Source organism: Cornus florida, unplaced genomic scaffold (assembly GCF_030987335.1).
Source record: "Cornus florida cultivar Cherokee Brave unplaced genomic scaffold, ASM3098733v1 CherokeeBrave_3.0.0_Hap2_Chr10, whole genome shotgun sequence".
NCBI lineage: Eukaryota > Viridiplantae > Streptophyta > Magnoliopsida > Cornales > Cornaceae > Cornus > Cornus florida.
This window is the reverse complement of record NW_026775580.1, coordinates 87,489,647-87,504,520: the sequence shown is the minus strand read 5'-3', so window position 1 is coordinate 87,504,520 and position 14,874 is coordinate 87,489,647. Positions and strand designations below refer to the sequence as shown.

General features: G+C 34.6%; 2 protein-coding genes across 2 annotated transcripts; one reads left to right on the top strand and one right to left on the bottom strand.

The window, feature by feature from the left end:
• The first annotated feature begins 6,516 nt into the window (after positions 1 to 6,516).
• LOC132279793 (leucine-rich repeat receptor-like protein kinase TDR) lies at positions 6,517 to 10,720 on the top strand. The gene is made up of 2 exons (XM_059781838.1): positions 6,517 to 9,355; positions 10,162 to 10,720. Exons 1-2 carry the CDS (start codon positions 6,799 to 6,801, stop codon positions 10,467 to 10,469), a joined length of 2,865 nt encoding a protein of 954 aa, XP_059637821.1. The 5' UTR covers positions 6,517 to 6,798; the 3' UTR covers positions 10,470 to 10,720.
• A 244-nt stretch (positions 10,721 to 10,964) lies between these two features.
• LOC132278076 (F-box/kelch-repeat protein At3g06240-like) lies at positions 10,965 to 12,758 on the bottom strand. The gene is made up of 3 exons (XM_059779903.1): positions 12,246 to 12,758; positions 11,631 to 12,188; positions 10,965 to 11,033 (listed from the first exon to the last, which is right to left on the bottom strand). Exons 1-3 carry the CDS (start codon positions 12,756 to 12,758, stop codon positions 10,965 to 10,967), a joined length of 1,140 nt encoding a protein of 379 aa, XP_059635886.1.
• Positions 12,759 to 14,874: the final 2,116 nt, after the last annotated feature.

Below are 14,874 nucleotides of genomic sequence, written 5' to 3'. Positions count from 1 at the left end.
GCATATTCTCTCTATCCTAAATTAGATATCCTTTTTTATGGAGTAAAACTTTTTAAAGGGACATGTAATTATTGTATAGAATTACAAAATTACCCTTTAAAGTCTAAATATATATATAATCAAGATTGAATTTTTTTAAAATTTCTGGAAAGATGTGAAATATGCCGTTTAAACTTGATAAGGGACAAATATTTTAGGACAATTAAAAAAAACTGGACGACTGAGGGAGTACAAGATGCCAAACACTTGATAAAAATTGATTCTTTCATTTGCCTAAAACTCAAGCAAGCGTTCCTGTTGAAAAAATAGAGGAAGAGGCTTGGAGGTGAAGCAAAGCAACAGGAGACGAATCCAACATCTCCCTCCTATTCAAATCATCCGCTTTCCCAATTTCTGCACATTCAGAGGAGATAGAGTTGAAGCAACTGCAATTAGTAGTCGTCATCGCATCGATCTTTTTCTCCTTCTTCTAGTTTCAAGATCTTCACCTGTCTGACCATAGTTTAGGGGCTCGGCCATGTCTAAAGGAAGAAGAAACAAACTGGTTGCGGTGAAGGCAATCTCGTTGGTGTCGAAGAATGGTGGCGGTGGCCATTTCGAAACACACACAGTGCGCGCGCGGGGGTGTGTGAAGCGTTTGGTTGCGTCGCGTTAGGTGGAAAGGTGTGTGGATTTGGGAGTGGGTATTGGGTTGACAGAACTTAATAGGACCAGTTGTGATTGTAATCACCATCGTTGATGGCGTACTGGACCCTTTCCACTAATGAAAGGATCCTAGCTTCGAAATAAAGCCCAAATGGTTAGGCCCAAAGCCAGGCGATCGTTTTAAATTGCTGCTTACTCGACTTGACCTATTAGATTTTACCGTTTTCAACGCTGTCTCAATGATAAGCTGCATTACTTGAACAAGGAAGATATATAGCTTGCTATAATGGCAAAATCTACTTGGGCCGATTTGGGCCAAGCCTGATATCAGATCATGTGGTCCCACATGTTTGTGAGTAACTTGATTTGGGCTTGAATCAGCTCAAGTAGCACCACGCTTTGATTTGACACCAACCAAATTCAATGATTAACTGCATTTCCTGAACAGAAGAAAGATGGCTTTTGGTTAAGAGGCAATTTGGCTCTTTGATCCATGTGGTCCCACATGTTTTTGTGTAACCTGACTTGGACCGAATCGGCCGATGTAGCACAGCTCTTTGATTACACGCCGAAACATCAAAGACAAGTTGAAAATCCAAGTGAAGATGATCACAAGGGTGAACTTAGCAAGTTCTGGAGCAAATTTATATATGAGGATAACATAGATGAGGATGGTGATGCGGAACAAGAATAGATTATCTAAACCGAATAAGGTGGAGGAAACCTTTTCATTTTTAATTCATAAGAAGTAACTGTTATAACCGACTAAAGAACCTCTCTGCGTTAAAGAAGGTTGTGGAGGGTTTTGTACTACATCAAAGGTGAACATTGGATGATGGTTCACCCTCAAATGAGGCCATTTTTGGGATCCGAGTCTACTCGAACCTGCATTTTTATTACGTTAACAGTTGTTGAGCCTCATGTATCCGTTGCAAAATACTCCCTCGGTCCCCCAAAAAAAAAAAAAAAAATTTGGGAAAGGAAGTACTGTGTTAACAGTAGCTTCCAAGTGCGCATCTTTCCAATATAAATTTGCGAATCTTTTGTTACTTTCGGTGTTTGAATGATTCAGAGACGATGCAATTGTCACTTTGCTGTCTCAACATGAATTTTTGGTCACTACCAGCCAAAATGTGAAAGGGGTCGTTGTAAAGTAGCTAGAATTAGAGGACATGTCCCTTTCTTCACTCACTTAATCCCCACCCACTCTCTATCTTCCCCTTTTTTAGATTGATTTATGCATGTATGATTGATTTTTTATTTTTAAATTTAAATGCTAATCCATTGTGATTTATGCATCTAACATTTGGTTAGATTTTCCACCCCCTTAAGCACACTCGAGAAAGACAAGATTACCCTCCATTCTCTAAGGTGGATCTTTCTATCACAGGGTTAGCAGTAGTCTTTTTCATTCCATGGGTGCTCTTACGATAGAAATAGAAAGTTTTCAGTGTTGGCCCATTTATATATGAGATAAGATTATTTAGATATAAAACATAAGCTCCTCCTCCTTCTCTTTTGACTAAAGTCTAAAACAAATCTGTTTTGCCTAAAAAGATGTGTTCTTCTCAAGCAAGCCAGAGGCACACGGTTGGTTGGTGCTCTTCCTTTTTCAAATCTGCATGGGAAAACTTTTTTAAGATTTCTTTTTTTAATTTCCTTTCCAGGTCCTCTAATTGAGCATTTACTAATATTTTTATAAACTGCCATTGCATACTTTGCATGAGAGTTTAGAAACTTGTGCACACAGTTGGACTTATTTCAATTGTGTCTAGAAAATGAACCATATCAGATTAGAATATGATAATATATCTGGTTGTCCAACGGGTTAGTGATACGATGGTCTTTTAAACGGTGATGTTTAGGTATAGATAATATATTATATCCTCCGATTTTGGGACAAGTTTAGGCCTAGTGCTTTAGCATCTTATTTACAAATTTAAACTACATCTAATATATTTATACTCATTCACTTTTTCGTTTAAATTTGATGTGGGATAAATTCACCTTGTGATATTTTTTTCACCCGAATTCGTAATGTTCTTGTTGTCCCTCTGAGCCGGACGTTTGGCGTGACACCGGATTAAGGAATAGGTCTGGTTTTAATATCAATTGTAATGGGTGGGTGTTTTGCGATTCGATAAAAAAAATTAATAAAAAAAAAAAACTTAAATTATTAAATAGGGCCAACACTCAATTATATATACCTATTCACTTTCTCATCTTAATCGGAGTAAGGACAAGTTTTACCTGTGACCTGAGTTACACAGTCCTTCTCAACAAGTGTCGCTCTCATGCTCCAAACGCATTCTTTCATTCAAATTTTCTCTATTTATGACTTAATTACGTCGCCTTTGCTTCCGTTTTATATGACTAGATCTGTGACAACTAGCTACCACTTTGAAAATAAAATTCATCTAGTTTTATCCGTTTGGTGGGCATATCAGATTTATATCATTAATTGGCAATTGTGTTATGAACATGGCAAAATCTACTTGAAAAAAAAAAAAATAACTAAACTCATTTATTTGAAAATAGCAAAATGTGTGAATTGAAGGAAAGAACACAAAATTGAAATAAAAAAATTCAGTGTACTCACGGGTGTTACAGTTGCCTCCTGTGATGGTAATGAATACGGGAATTAAATTCTTGCAGAGTGCTTCATAAATGACTCTGTCCAAAGTTTCTCTGGTTATGAAAACACAGGACAGCCATTTTATGTCCTTTATGGTATATCATAACTTCTTCAGTAAGACCCTCTGATGACCCTTTTGGTCACAGCCAAAAGTTTTGTCTGAATTATGTAAAAACATTATTTTTTAGGTTAAAACTTAAGGAAAATTATACTTAGGCCTCCTAATTAAACAAATAAACGAGAACAAACTCAACCTATCACTGTAAAATAAGTATAAATTCACCTACCCAAGTTGAGTAATGATACAATTGTTGAGATTGATGTAACAACATAAAGAAAAGTGTGTGGCGTTCACCGCTTCACAACCTCCTCTTTCTTCTTTATTTATTTTTTTTTTTTATAATCGTAAATATCTAGATCAGCTTACGCGTAACTCGATTAATTTTATGAGATCCTAAAGTTAACGATTGAGTAAGTCTCCAGTAGTTCTGAGAAAATTCGAACTGATAATCATTGAGGAACAAAACCCAAACCCGACCAACTAAATTATCCTGCAAAATTCACAATCTTATTTTTTAGTCAGTATCACAGTGTTATTAATTATAGACATTTTCATTAAGTAATGCCGGGTGAAGTCACGTTACAAACCTTCCAAATCCTAAGAGCAACCTAAATTTGATTGATTATATATAATTTTTATTTATTTTTAACAAATTCAGACAAACTAAATAAGAGGACTATGCCTGTTAAGAAATCAATAAAAATAAAAAATAAAATGATTTGAAATGATGACGGGTCATTCTAGCTTTATTGTAAAGTGAGTTTGTATAAACTTTTACTAAAAAAATGTTAATTTGCTTTAGTTGTGGTATACTTGATTTGTATATGCGTTTGAGTTGATTAGGTTTAGTAAAATTGTCAGTTTGATTTACTTGTACTTGTTGCCTGATTTATAAGTAGATAACTACCTAGGTTTGAGTTAATTAATTTGTTTTTTTATTTTTAGTCTTCACATGGTAGTCAAATTTAGACAAATACGATAACAAATTGCAAGGTCACCATCAATGCATGCCACAGATTCCAACACAATGACACACACTTTTTCTTGCTTGTACAGATTTCGATACGAGGACTCAACTTTTGTATCCTTCAAGGCTTCAAATAAACAAAAGGTTTTTCAAAAAAACAAAAAAAAAAAAAAAAAAACTGTTCTCTCATGTACCCAGTTCCATATACAGTCATATGGCTAATAAACCACAACAATAGTCTATGTAAATCCCTACAATGATCTACATTATCTATACTATACACTAGCATATGCCATACATTCACTGGAATTACAAATCTTCAAGAAAAATATGAAAATTTAGTATTTTCATTGACTTTTAGGAAAGTTCATTAATTATGGATGCCTATAGTATATATGTGACGTGAAGGAACCTTACAGTTGTGTCATGCCTATAATATTCCTGTGACGTGAAGCAGGGTTGGCTCGAGCCTTAGGCGAGTTCGGCGATTGCCTGTAGCCTCCAACTAATAAGAAGGTCCTATAATTATTTATTTTTGTATATATTATAACTTTTCTAAAACAATTATAATATTTTCTTTAATTAATAAACTTCAACGTATAAAGAAATTGGACAGTTGACTTAAAAAAATTTTATTCTTTATTTTTTTTGCGGGCCACCAAATTTTTTTTTTTTCTTTATACATTATAACTTGCCTATATATTTTATTTTCTTATATCATTAAACCTCAACAAATACAAAATTTAATAGTCTGATCAAAATATTTCTATTCTTGTATTATCTTCTTTTCTTTTCTTTTCTTTTCTTTTTTCTTTCTCTCTCATCAGCATATATACACACACATTAAAATTAAATATTAAATATATATTTAAGGGAAAATTGGTGAAACTTTCTATATTTTTCTAAGAATCCTATTAATTTTTATTCTCTCTTCTTTTCTTTTTTTTATTCCTCACATATTTTTTCTCCTTTCTCATTATAATTTTTTTTTTTTTTTCATCTTCTCCACAATTACAATTTACAATCTCACAATCTCACTCCCGAAGGAGATTTTGAATATACTTATATTCTATTAAAGAATTTATTGGAGCATTAGACCAAATTATTCGAAATCAGTTTTTATTATTTTATAACTTAAATTAGTTTATAGTTTTATTAATTTTTGTTATCATAAAATTATATATTTTGTTTGTAATTTTTATTTATATTGTTAAATATGACTATTAGAAAACACATACATAGCCAATTAATTAACAATAGAACTAGAGCTTGGAAAAATTTTAATAATAAGTTTAAAAATCACTAAACAAATAATTAGTTACATAAATATATGAATAGATCTAATGAAAAGGCCACTTTATTTTTTTTTGGCCTAAGGCCTCATACTGTATTGACTATTGAGCCGCCCTCGTGAAGGAACCTCACTGTTATGTCAAGGTCAACATGAATATTTAGAATATAAAGTAGATTAGAAAATCACATCCATATAAAATTGCTATGGAAGTCAATTATAGACATTGATATTTAAGTTTTCTTGTTTATATATATATATATATATATATATATATATATATGAGCAATACTTAGGTCCTCACTAATAAGGATCTACACCATCCTCATTAGTGATGTGGACTAATAATAAATAGACATGCCATCACGAAAACGGTGATTTATTATGATGGGTAAATACACACTTATCAAATCACAACTAAATCACATTGATAGTGATTTATTATTGGTCTACATCACTAGTGAGGATGGTGTAGATGCTCACCTAGTGAGGACGGAAATATCATTCTCTCTCTCTATATATATATATATATATATATTTTTTTTTTTTCCCTGGAAAGTTATGATTGAACAAAGTTTTCAGTACAACTGAATAATCATGGGGCCGTGTGGTGAGCACAGATTGAACTAGGGCCATTATTATGCTTCTGCTCCACTCTAATAGTAATTGTTAGAACATCATTAGCACAATATTCCTCACTTTAATCCATGATTAAAGCATCACTTTGACTGCATAATTACCAATCCAATGGCAGATGACCAAACAAAACACCTTTATTTCTGTATTACTCCAATGTTTTTTTGATGATTTGAAACCATCATGTCGCACAGTGCTTAAATTCTATTTCAAGCTATTCACTGCTACCACACGTATTGGATTCCCCTTCATGAAAAAGGAAGAAAAAGATGCCTTCAGGATGGAACAAAAGTTCTTTAATGGCAAACACCATCCAAAATAAACCCACCCACTGGTCCATTCTTGCTCCCAAAAGCAACCCAATAATATTCTTATACCAACTAATCCCTATTTGTCACTCCCTTTCTTTTCCACACCTTTCACTAGTACCCATGCACTGCTCAACAAAACACACAAAACATATTATAACATGGTAATATAGTTAGATATCTTCCACACCCACTGGCCTCTGGGGTCTATAGCTGTCCCTCTTTGTTCGTCCGTCCGTCCGTCTGTGAGTTCCAATGGAGATTTCCGTGTTCATGTACTTCAACCTTGTCTTCTCTTTGATGTTGGTCGCTGCTGTTTTGGCAGTTGATCCCTATTCTGAGGCATTATTGAGCTTAAAATCTGAGCTTGTAGATGAAACCAATAGTTTGAGTGATTGGAATGTGCCTTCTGGAGTGAACCCATCTGAGAAAATCTATGCTTGTTCTTGGCCTGGTGTCACTTGTGACAAGAACTCAACTGTGATCATTGGTTTGGACCTCTCCATGAAGAATCTTGGTGGTGTCATGTCAGGAAAGCAACTCAATCTCTTCACAGATCTTATGGATCTCAACATCAGTTACAATTCAATCTCTGGGAATCTTCCTGTTGGGATCTTCAATCTCACCAGTTTAAGAGGCCTAGATATCAGCAGAAACAATTTTTCTGGCCACTTTCCTGGTGGAATCTCCACCCTTCAACAATTGCTTGTGTTGGATGCCTTCAGTAACAGCTTCTCAGGCCCCTTGCCGGCCGAGATTTCGCAGCTTCAATCACTCAAAACACTCAATTTAGCTGGGAGTTACTTCAGTGGACCAATTCCATCAGAATATGGTTCATTCAAGAGCCTTGAATTCATTCATCTAGCAGGCAATTTTCTCAGTGGCAGCATACCACCTGAATTGGGCAATCTCAAAACAGTGACACACATGGAGATTGGCTACAACACATACCAAGGAAGCATTCCATGGCAATTGGGTAACATGAGTGAGCTTCAGTATCTTGATATTGCTGGTGCAAACCTCTCTGGTTCAATCCCAAAGTCACTCAGCAATCTCACCAAGCTTCACTCACTTTTTCTCTTCAGAAACCAGCTCACTGGATTGATTCCCTGGGAGTTCAGCAAAATCACACCTCTCACAAGCTTGGATCTTTCTGATAACCAAATCTCTGGGCCTATTCCTCAGAGCTTTTCAGAGCTGAAGAGTCTTGAACTGCTCAGTCTCATGTACAATGACATGAATGGCACTGTTCCTGAAGGCATAGCAGAACTTCCATCACTTGAATCACTCTTCATATGGAACAATTTCTTCACTGGCTCACTTCCAGAGAGCTTGGGGAGGCACTCAAAGCTCAAATGGTTGGATGTTTCAACAAACAATTTCATTGGTGGCATTCCACCAGACATATGTGCAGGAGGGGTACTCTACAAATTGATTCTCTTCTCAAATAATTTTACTGGTGGGCTCTCTCCATCTCTCTCCAATTGTTCTTCTCTTGTTCGCCTCCGAATCGAAGACAATTCATTTTCGGGTGAGATTTCTTTGAAATTTAGTCAACTCTTAGATCTCACATATGTTGACCTGTCTAGAAATAGGTTCACTGGTGGGATTCCAAATGATATATCTCAAGCTTTTAAGCTTCAGTACTTCAATGTGTCTAATAATCCAGAACTTGGAGGCACAATCCCAGCAAAAACATGGACTATACCATTACTTCAGAACTTCTCTGCCTCTTCTTGTAGTATCTCAGATAATCTTCCTCCATTCCAATTCTGTGAATTGATCTCTGTGATTGAATTGAGCACGAACAAATTATCTGGAACTGTCCCAGAAAGCATTTCCAATTGTCAGGCTCTTGAGAGGATTTATTTAGCTCACAATAATTTAACAGGTCATATACCTGGAGAGCTTGCAGGCCTGCCTGCTCTTAGTGTAGTGGACCTTTCACACAACAATTTCAGCGGCTCAATACCGGTGAACTTCGGTAATTCCTCAAGCCTAGTACTTCTAAATGTGTCTTTCAATGATATCTCTGGTTCAATTCCTTCTGAAAAGACTTTTAGGATAATGGGTAGCAGTGCATTTTCTGGAAATCCTAAGTTATGTGGAGTGCCTCTGCAACACTGTCCTAACTCCAAGGAGATTCGAAATGAATTTGATTTGGGAAGCAAAAGGACACAGAAGCTAGCATGGGTTCTCATACTATGTGCAGCTGTGGTTTTGTTCATCACATGTTCAGCATTTGGGATTTTTTACTTCAGAAGGGAAAGTAAAGGCAAATGGGAAATGGTTTCTTTTATTGGACTTCCTCAATTTACTGCAAATGATGTTTTGAGAAGCCTCAATTCATTAGAAGTAGAGACAGTGCCACCATTATCAGGTTCAGTTTGCAAGGCTGTCATGCCCACAGGAATAACAGTTTCAGTGAAGAGGATCGAATGGGATGCAAAGAAATTGAAGATTATGTCGGAATTCATAAACCGGATTGGGAATGTGAGGCACAAGAATCTGATTAGATTGCTGGGATTTTGCTACAACAAGAATCAGGCTTATCTGCTGTATGATTACTTGCCTAATGGAAATTTGACTGAGAAGATTAGAATGAAGAGAGATTGGGCAGCCAAGAATAAGATTGTGATTGGAATTGCAAGAGGACTCTGTTTCCTTCATCATGATTGTTATCCTGCAATTTCCCATGGAGATTTAAAGACAAGTAGCATCATGTTCGACGAAAATATGGAACCCCATTTGGCCGAATATGGGTTCAGATTTCTCCAACAAAGGAATAAAGTTCCATTTCCAGCAAAAACAGGTACAATTGACTTGCTTCTGCTTATACAAACTACTGAAGTCTATCACAGTTTAATAGTTGTTTTGATTCAAGATTATATTTTATTTATTTATTTATTATTATTATTATTATTTTGAATTCAAAATACGAACTTGGGTCATAATTTTATAGCCTGCAGAGTCAGTTTACCATGGTTTAGAAAACAAAGGATTTCCAGGACCATGTTATGTTTTCATGTGTCAGCCTATGTGTTTTATCTTTCTTGTACTTCCAAAACCTGGTTTATTCTAATCTTAGGACAGGTAAGATTAACTTCTTTTCATGTAGTTCAAATTGTGGAGGAAGATCAGAATTACAGATTGATAGAAAAGCAAGGATATGGGCGTGTGTGAATAGGAAAAAAAATATATTATCTTTTCTACCTATAGCTGGATTTTCTATGTACACCCATCTTCAACAATAATTGATTCCCTGTTAAAAGACAAACAAATCAGAACTTTCGTGGAAAATTCGTATGTAAACAGAGTTGACAGAATGTCTAAGTAGCCTTTAGATGTGCTTTATGATCTTTTGGTTAATCACAAAGGATCCAACGAAAGGAAGCTGTCACTTGTCTCAGTACATGTAGCATGTTACAGTTAATATTCCATACGAATAATTCTTAATGTTTAACAATGTGGAATAATTTTCCTAATTCTAAAATAAAGCATAAAAGATGGTCTCAAATCTTTTTTATTTTTTTTTATTTTACAATACTGAAATGTTTATCGCATCCTATAGTGTCTGCATTTGGCGATTCTCAAAGTTTGTTTTTAATTTATGGACAGGTGAAGTTAGCACTGCCATAAAAGAGGAACTCTGCATGGATATATACAACTTTGGGGAGGTCATACTTGAAATCTTAACAAATGGTAGGCTGACAAATGCTGGAGAGAGTGTGCAGAGTAAACCAAGGGAGGTTGTTCTTAGAGAGATTTACAATGACAATGAAGTTGGTTCTTCCAATTCATTCCAAGAGGAGATAAAACAGGTTATTGATGTTGCTTTGCTCTGCACTAGAAGACGGTCCTCTGATAGGCCATCCATGGAAGAAGCATTGAAGCTTCTATTGGGGCCAAAGCCACAAAAGAAATAACACAACTTTTGAAGCAGGACCATCAACAGAGAGAGAGAGAGAGAGAGAGAGAGAGAGAGAGAGATATATATATATATATATAACAGGTAGCTTAGCTGATAAGAGTGTCTGTTTGTGTTTCATTTGGTTTATAGCTTGTTTCTGTCATAATCAAAAGAACTGTGTTGATGTATAATAGTGGCCTGTATGTTTGTGTATTCTTAAAGCATCTTGTGGAAGATCAATATTTAACTACTTTATTCATTTTGACATCTTTTTTCTTGGGTTTTATTTTCATTTTTGAAGCCCATAAAATGTAGTGTACCTACAAGAAAAAAGAAGTGACATAAAATTTTCCTGCTTATTTTTTTTTTTTTTTTGAGGATTGGTTTAAACTAGATAACCAAATCAATTTCTAACTCAGAATTTAACAAAAACCATGGAAATCCTTAATTATAGAAAAAAAAAAAAAAAAAAAAAAAAAAAAAAAAAAAAAAAAAAAACCATGGAAGATTTTTAGCTTTGTACATCTGATGCAGACCTATAATGTTTTGAAGGCCTATCATGGCATTTTACAGCAGAGCTCTACAGTAAACAGAGGGAAAACAGCCAGCTTCACGTTCAGAAATCTAGAACATGCCTATATATGTATAGAAGGCTAGTCAGAAAGTAAGAGGAACTTGCGCCATTTTACTAAGAACATCATTTTAGATTTTTTAAAAAGTGGGATCCCGACTTCCTTGTATCTAGCACAAATGACCAATTAAGAGGTTCGGAATTCTGCTAAACTCTTTGACTGGAGGTCAAAAATAATTTATCCAACTTCAATGTTGGCCAAATATAAGCATTTGATTTCAAATCAGTACTAGCAAGGACTAACAAGAGTATAAATTGATCCAGGTTCTAAATTATTCGATTAAATTAGTACTAAGGAATAAGCATGGTTCTTTTGCATTAGTAACGGGAATAAGTCATCGTGATTCGTGCAGTTTCAAAATCTATTTTCAAAATCATCAAAATAGATGAAACTTAAATAAAAAAATATATAAAAAATCCTGGGTACCACTTCATTAAATAAATAAACACACATAAACCTTAAATTAAATTTGTACAAGAAAAATTGAATAATAAAAAGTGCAGTAAATAACATGAAAATAATAATAAAAATAAATTTTTGTTTACCTTCACCTTCTTTATGATCTCTTCTTCCCCTTTGGTACCCTTTCTAAAGGGTATTGTAATATTTTGGTGAAACAAGGCAGTCCAAACAAATCTCTGCTTCATGCCAAAATAGAGGAGCATTGTGAAACTATAAGTTTTCTGTTGTAGATTGTACATAACAAATCTGGTACCACAAATTGCAAATAAATTTTCATCGTTGTTTGAGATATGCAGAGGCTTGGAGATACAACAAGGGACGACAAACTCAAATTTAGTCCAAGACTCTCTGGTGCCGTATTCCTTCATCACCCAAAATTTGGGTGCAGGCCCATCTCCAGATAGGATACAAAGACATCCTTTGACAACTCCAATCACACAAGAATGAAATGGATATGCTAATATGTTATGATCGGGTAATGGAACAGTGTTGAATTTTTGTTCAGCTAAACTATAAGAAGCCATTTTGGTCCCATCACAATTGAACCAGTGGAGATTCCCATTCAGAAACACCCCTGATATGGAGCCTGCAACTGAGAAAGGAAAATCTTGAATCCTTCTCCAGGAATTTGATCTTAGTGACTATAAAGTGGTAATGGTTTCAAAAGGAGGAAAAGAATGGTAAGAGATTTGAACAACCATGTAGTCATCAACCAATGCATCATAGGCAAGCCCAAGTGATGCAGATTCCTTAGATGGGGAGTCTGGTAACCTAATCACTTCTCTGGTTGACGGATTCACCAAGTATAGCCTAGGATGCTCTGCAATAGAATAACATAACACCAACCCACGACAACAGTTGGAGATACTCATCCACCCGTTCTGATAGTTACAGTCGAAGATGTCAAACGCTCCTCCTCCTCCTTCTCGATCATCACATGCTTCATCGGTGCCGCAAGGCGACACGAAAAGCCTGTTACAGGGAAGAATATTAGTATCCAAACCGCCGCGCGAACATGCAAGGACGAGATTGAACCTGCGGGATCGAGTGAGGTGAAGCGTGACAAAATCAGGATGTGTGAACGTGGTGAGCCAAGACTTTGATACACACTTAAACCGTACAATAGATTTGACCGGGAGCCACCATAATATCTCGATTATGAGATCGTACGGCAGTATTGGTTGTGATAACTCGTCCCCCTTCGTGGCCATAACCCCAAAATTTCTCCAAAACATGAGTTTTACAGCCAAACACCGTTTTTTTTCTTTTTGCGGGTATTCAATAATTTTTGGTAGGTTTTGATAAGGTTCCTTATTTATATTATGCTAATTAACACTAATATATTTGGGCGGGCCACCAACCCGAAAATTTTGAAACTTGGACTTTTGAATTCCCAAATCGGGTTCAATTTGGGTTGGATTTTCTCCAAGCCCAGCCCAAAATTTAAAAAGTTTTTTTTTTTAAATATCTTTCAAATCTTTGATATATATACGTAATTTGGATATATATGTATGGTATGTGTTGATCTTTGATATATATGTATATGTACGTCTTTTACCTTCTTCTTTTTTCACCTTCTAATTTTTTTTTTTCTTTTCTTCCAAATCTTTGATATATATATATGTGTGTGTGTGTGTATACATGTGAATCGTGAAGTGTCTATATCTTTTACTCAAAATTCTAATTGGTCCGGCGGAGTTAGGATTTTAATTCAGAAAGACGCATTGTAAAAAATAAAAATAAAAAATTATAATTTAAAAAAAAAATTAATGAGAAGAAGAAGAAGAAAAATGAGAAATTTGAAAGAAAAAAAAAATAGAATTTGAGTAAAGAAGGAAAATTTAACCTTTTTTTTAAGGAAATCTAAGGATATAAAATATTAGGGGGCATAAATAGAAATTTTCTTATAAATGTATAAATTAAAATAAAAATTAATATATTTTATAGTGGACAGGGCTAGGCCAGGAAGGGCATGTGCCCCCTCTGGGCACATTTATATTTAAATTTATATTTATATACATCTGATTGAAGAGACTATAAATAATATTCCATAATAGTTGTCTAATAAAAAAAATTTGACTTATTACCATCTTTTATTTTTAAGTTATTTGAGATCATTTTTAGTCATATTCATTTTTTTTACTTATATACTATCTATATCCCATATTAGATGTCTATTTGGCTAATTTTAACTTACAAAAATTGTGAGTCAAAGTTTTTGATGCGGACAACTAATATGAGACGGAGGAAGTAATAATAGTGAGACGGTCGGTGCTTTTTCTCCCCTCTCTCTTCAATTTGCTCTCCATTGGCGGCGGCTTGTGTTAACGGCTTGTGTTAAGGATTACTTCCATGTACCCTAATTGTTTTAGGATTTTATTAGAGTAATTTAAAAATAAAAATTTATTTAATAACAAATTAAAAGAAATTTTTTCTTTTACTTTTATATTTAAAATAAAATAAGGTAAGTTTTATATTTTTGTATTAATAAAAATATAATTAGAGTTTAAAAAGCATAAAACTTAATAATTGAATATTTTAGTGTCAATGATGTTTCAAATCGGAAAAGAAACAATGTAATTTGCATATTTGTTAGTAAGAAAAAAAATAAAAGGAAAGAAAAAATAAATAAATAAAAGGAAAGGAAAAAAAAAAAAAAAATTCAGAACTTTCAGAACTTTGGTGGAAAATTCATAATTGATTCCCTGTTAAAAGACAGACAAATCAGAACTTTCGTGGAAAATTCATATGTAAACCGTTGACAAAATGTCTAAGGGCTCGTTTGCCATAGCTTTTAAGTAGCCTTTAGACAAGCTTTATGAGCTTTTGGTTAATCACAAAGGGTGCAACAGAGAGGAAGCTGTCACTTGTCCCAAAGTGGAATAATTTTCCTAATTCTAAAATAAAGCATAAAAGATGGTCTCAAATCTTTTTTATTTTTTTATTTTAGGATACTGAATTCTCAAAGTTTGTGTTTAATTTATGGACAGGTGAAGTCAGCACTGCCGTAAAAGAGGAACTCTGCACTGCATGGATATATACAACTTTGGGGAGGTCATACTGGAAATCTTAACAAATGGTAGGCTGACAAATGCTGGAGAGAGTGTGCAGAGTAAACCAAGGGAGGTTGTTCTTAGAGAGATTTACAATGACAATGAAGTTGGTTCTTCCAATTCATTCCAAGAGGAGATAAAACTGGTTGTTGATGTTGCTTTGCTCTGCACCAGAAGCCGGTCCTCTGATAGGCCATCCATGGAAGAAGCATTGAAGCTTCTATTGGGGCCAACGCCATAAAAGAAATAACACAACTTTTGAAGCAGGACCATC

What these genes read in the sequence shown, in the direction of transcription:
- LOC132278076 (XM_059779903.1), bottom strand. Translation starts at nt 12,758, where the DNA reads ATGGCCACGAAGGGGGACGAGTTATCACAACCAATACTGCCGTACGAT. An exon ending in CATTGGTTGATGACTACATG is followed by an intron (nt 12,189 to 12,245) that starts GTTGTTCAAATC and finishes ACCACTTTATAG; the next exon opens with TCACTAAGATCAAATTCCTG. An exon ending in AGATCATAAAGAAGGTGAAG is followed by an intron (nt 11,034 to 11,630) that starts GTAAACAAAAAT and finishes TGTTTACTGTAG; the next exon opens with AGCTCTGCTGTAAAATGCCA.
- LOC132279793 (XM_059781838.1), top strand. Translation starts at nt 6,799, where the DNA reads ATGGAGATTTCCGTGTTCATGTACTTCAACCTTGTCTTCTCTTTGATG. An exon ending in TCCATTTCCAGCAAAAACAG is followed by an intron (nt 9,356 to 10,161) that starts GTACAATTGACT and finishes ATTTATGGACAG; the next exon opens with GTGAAGTTAGCACTGCCATA.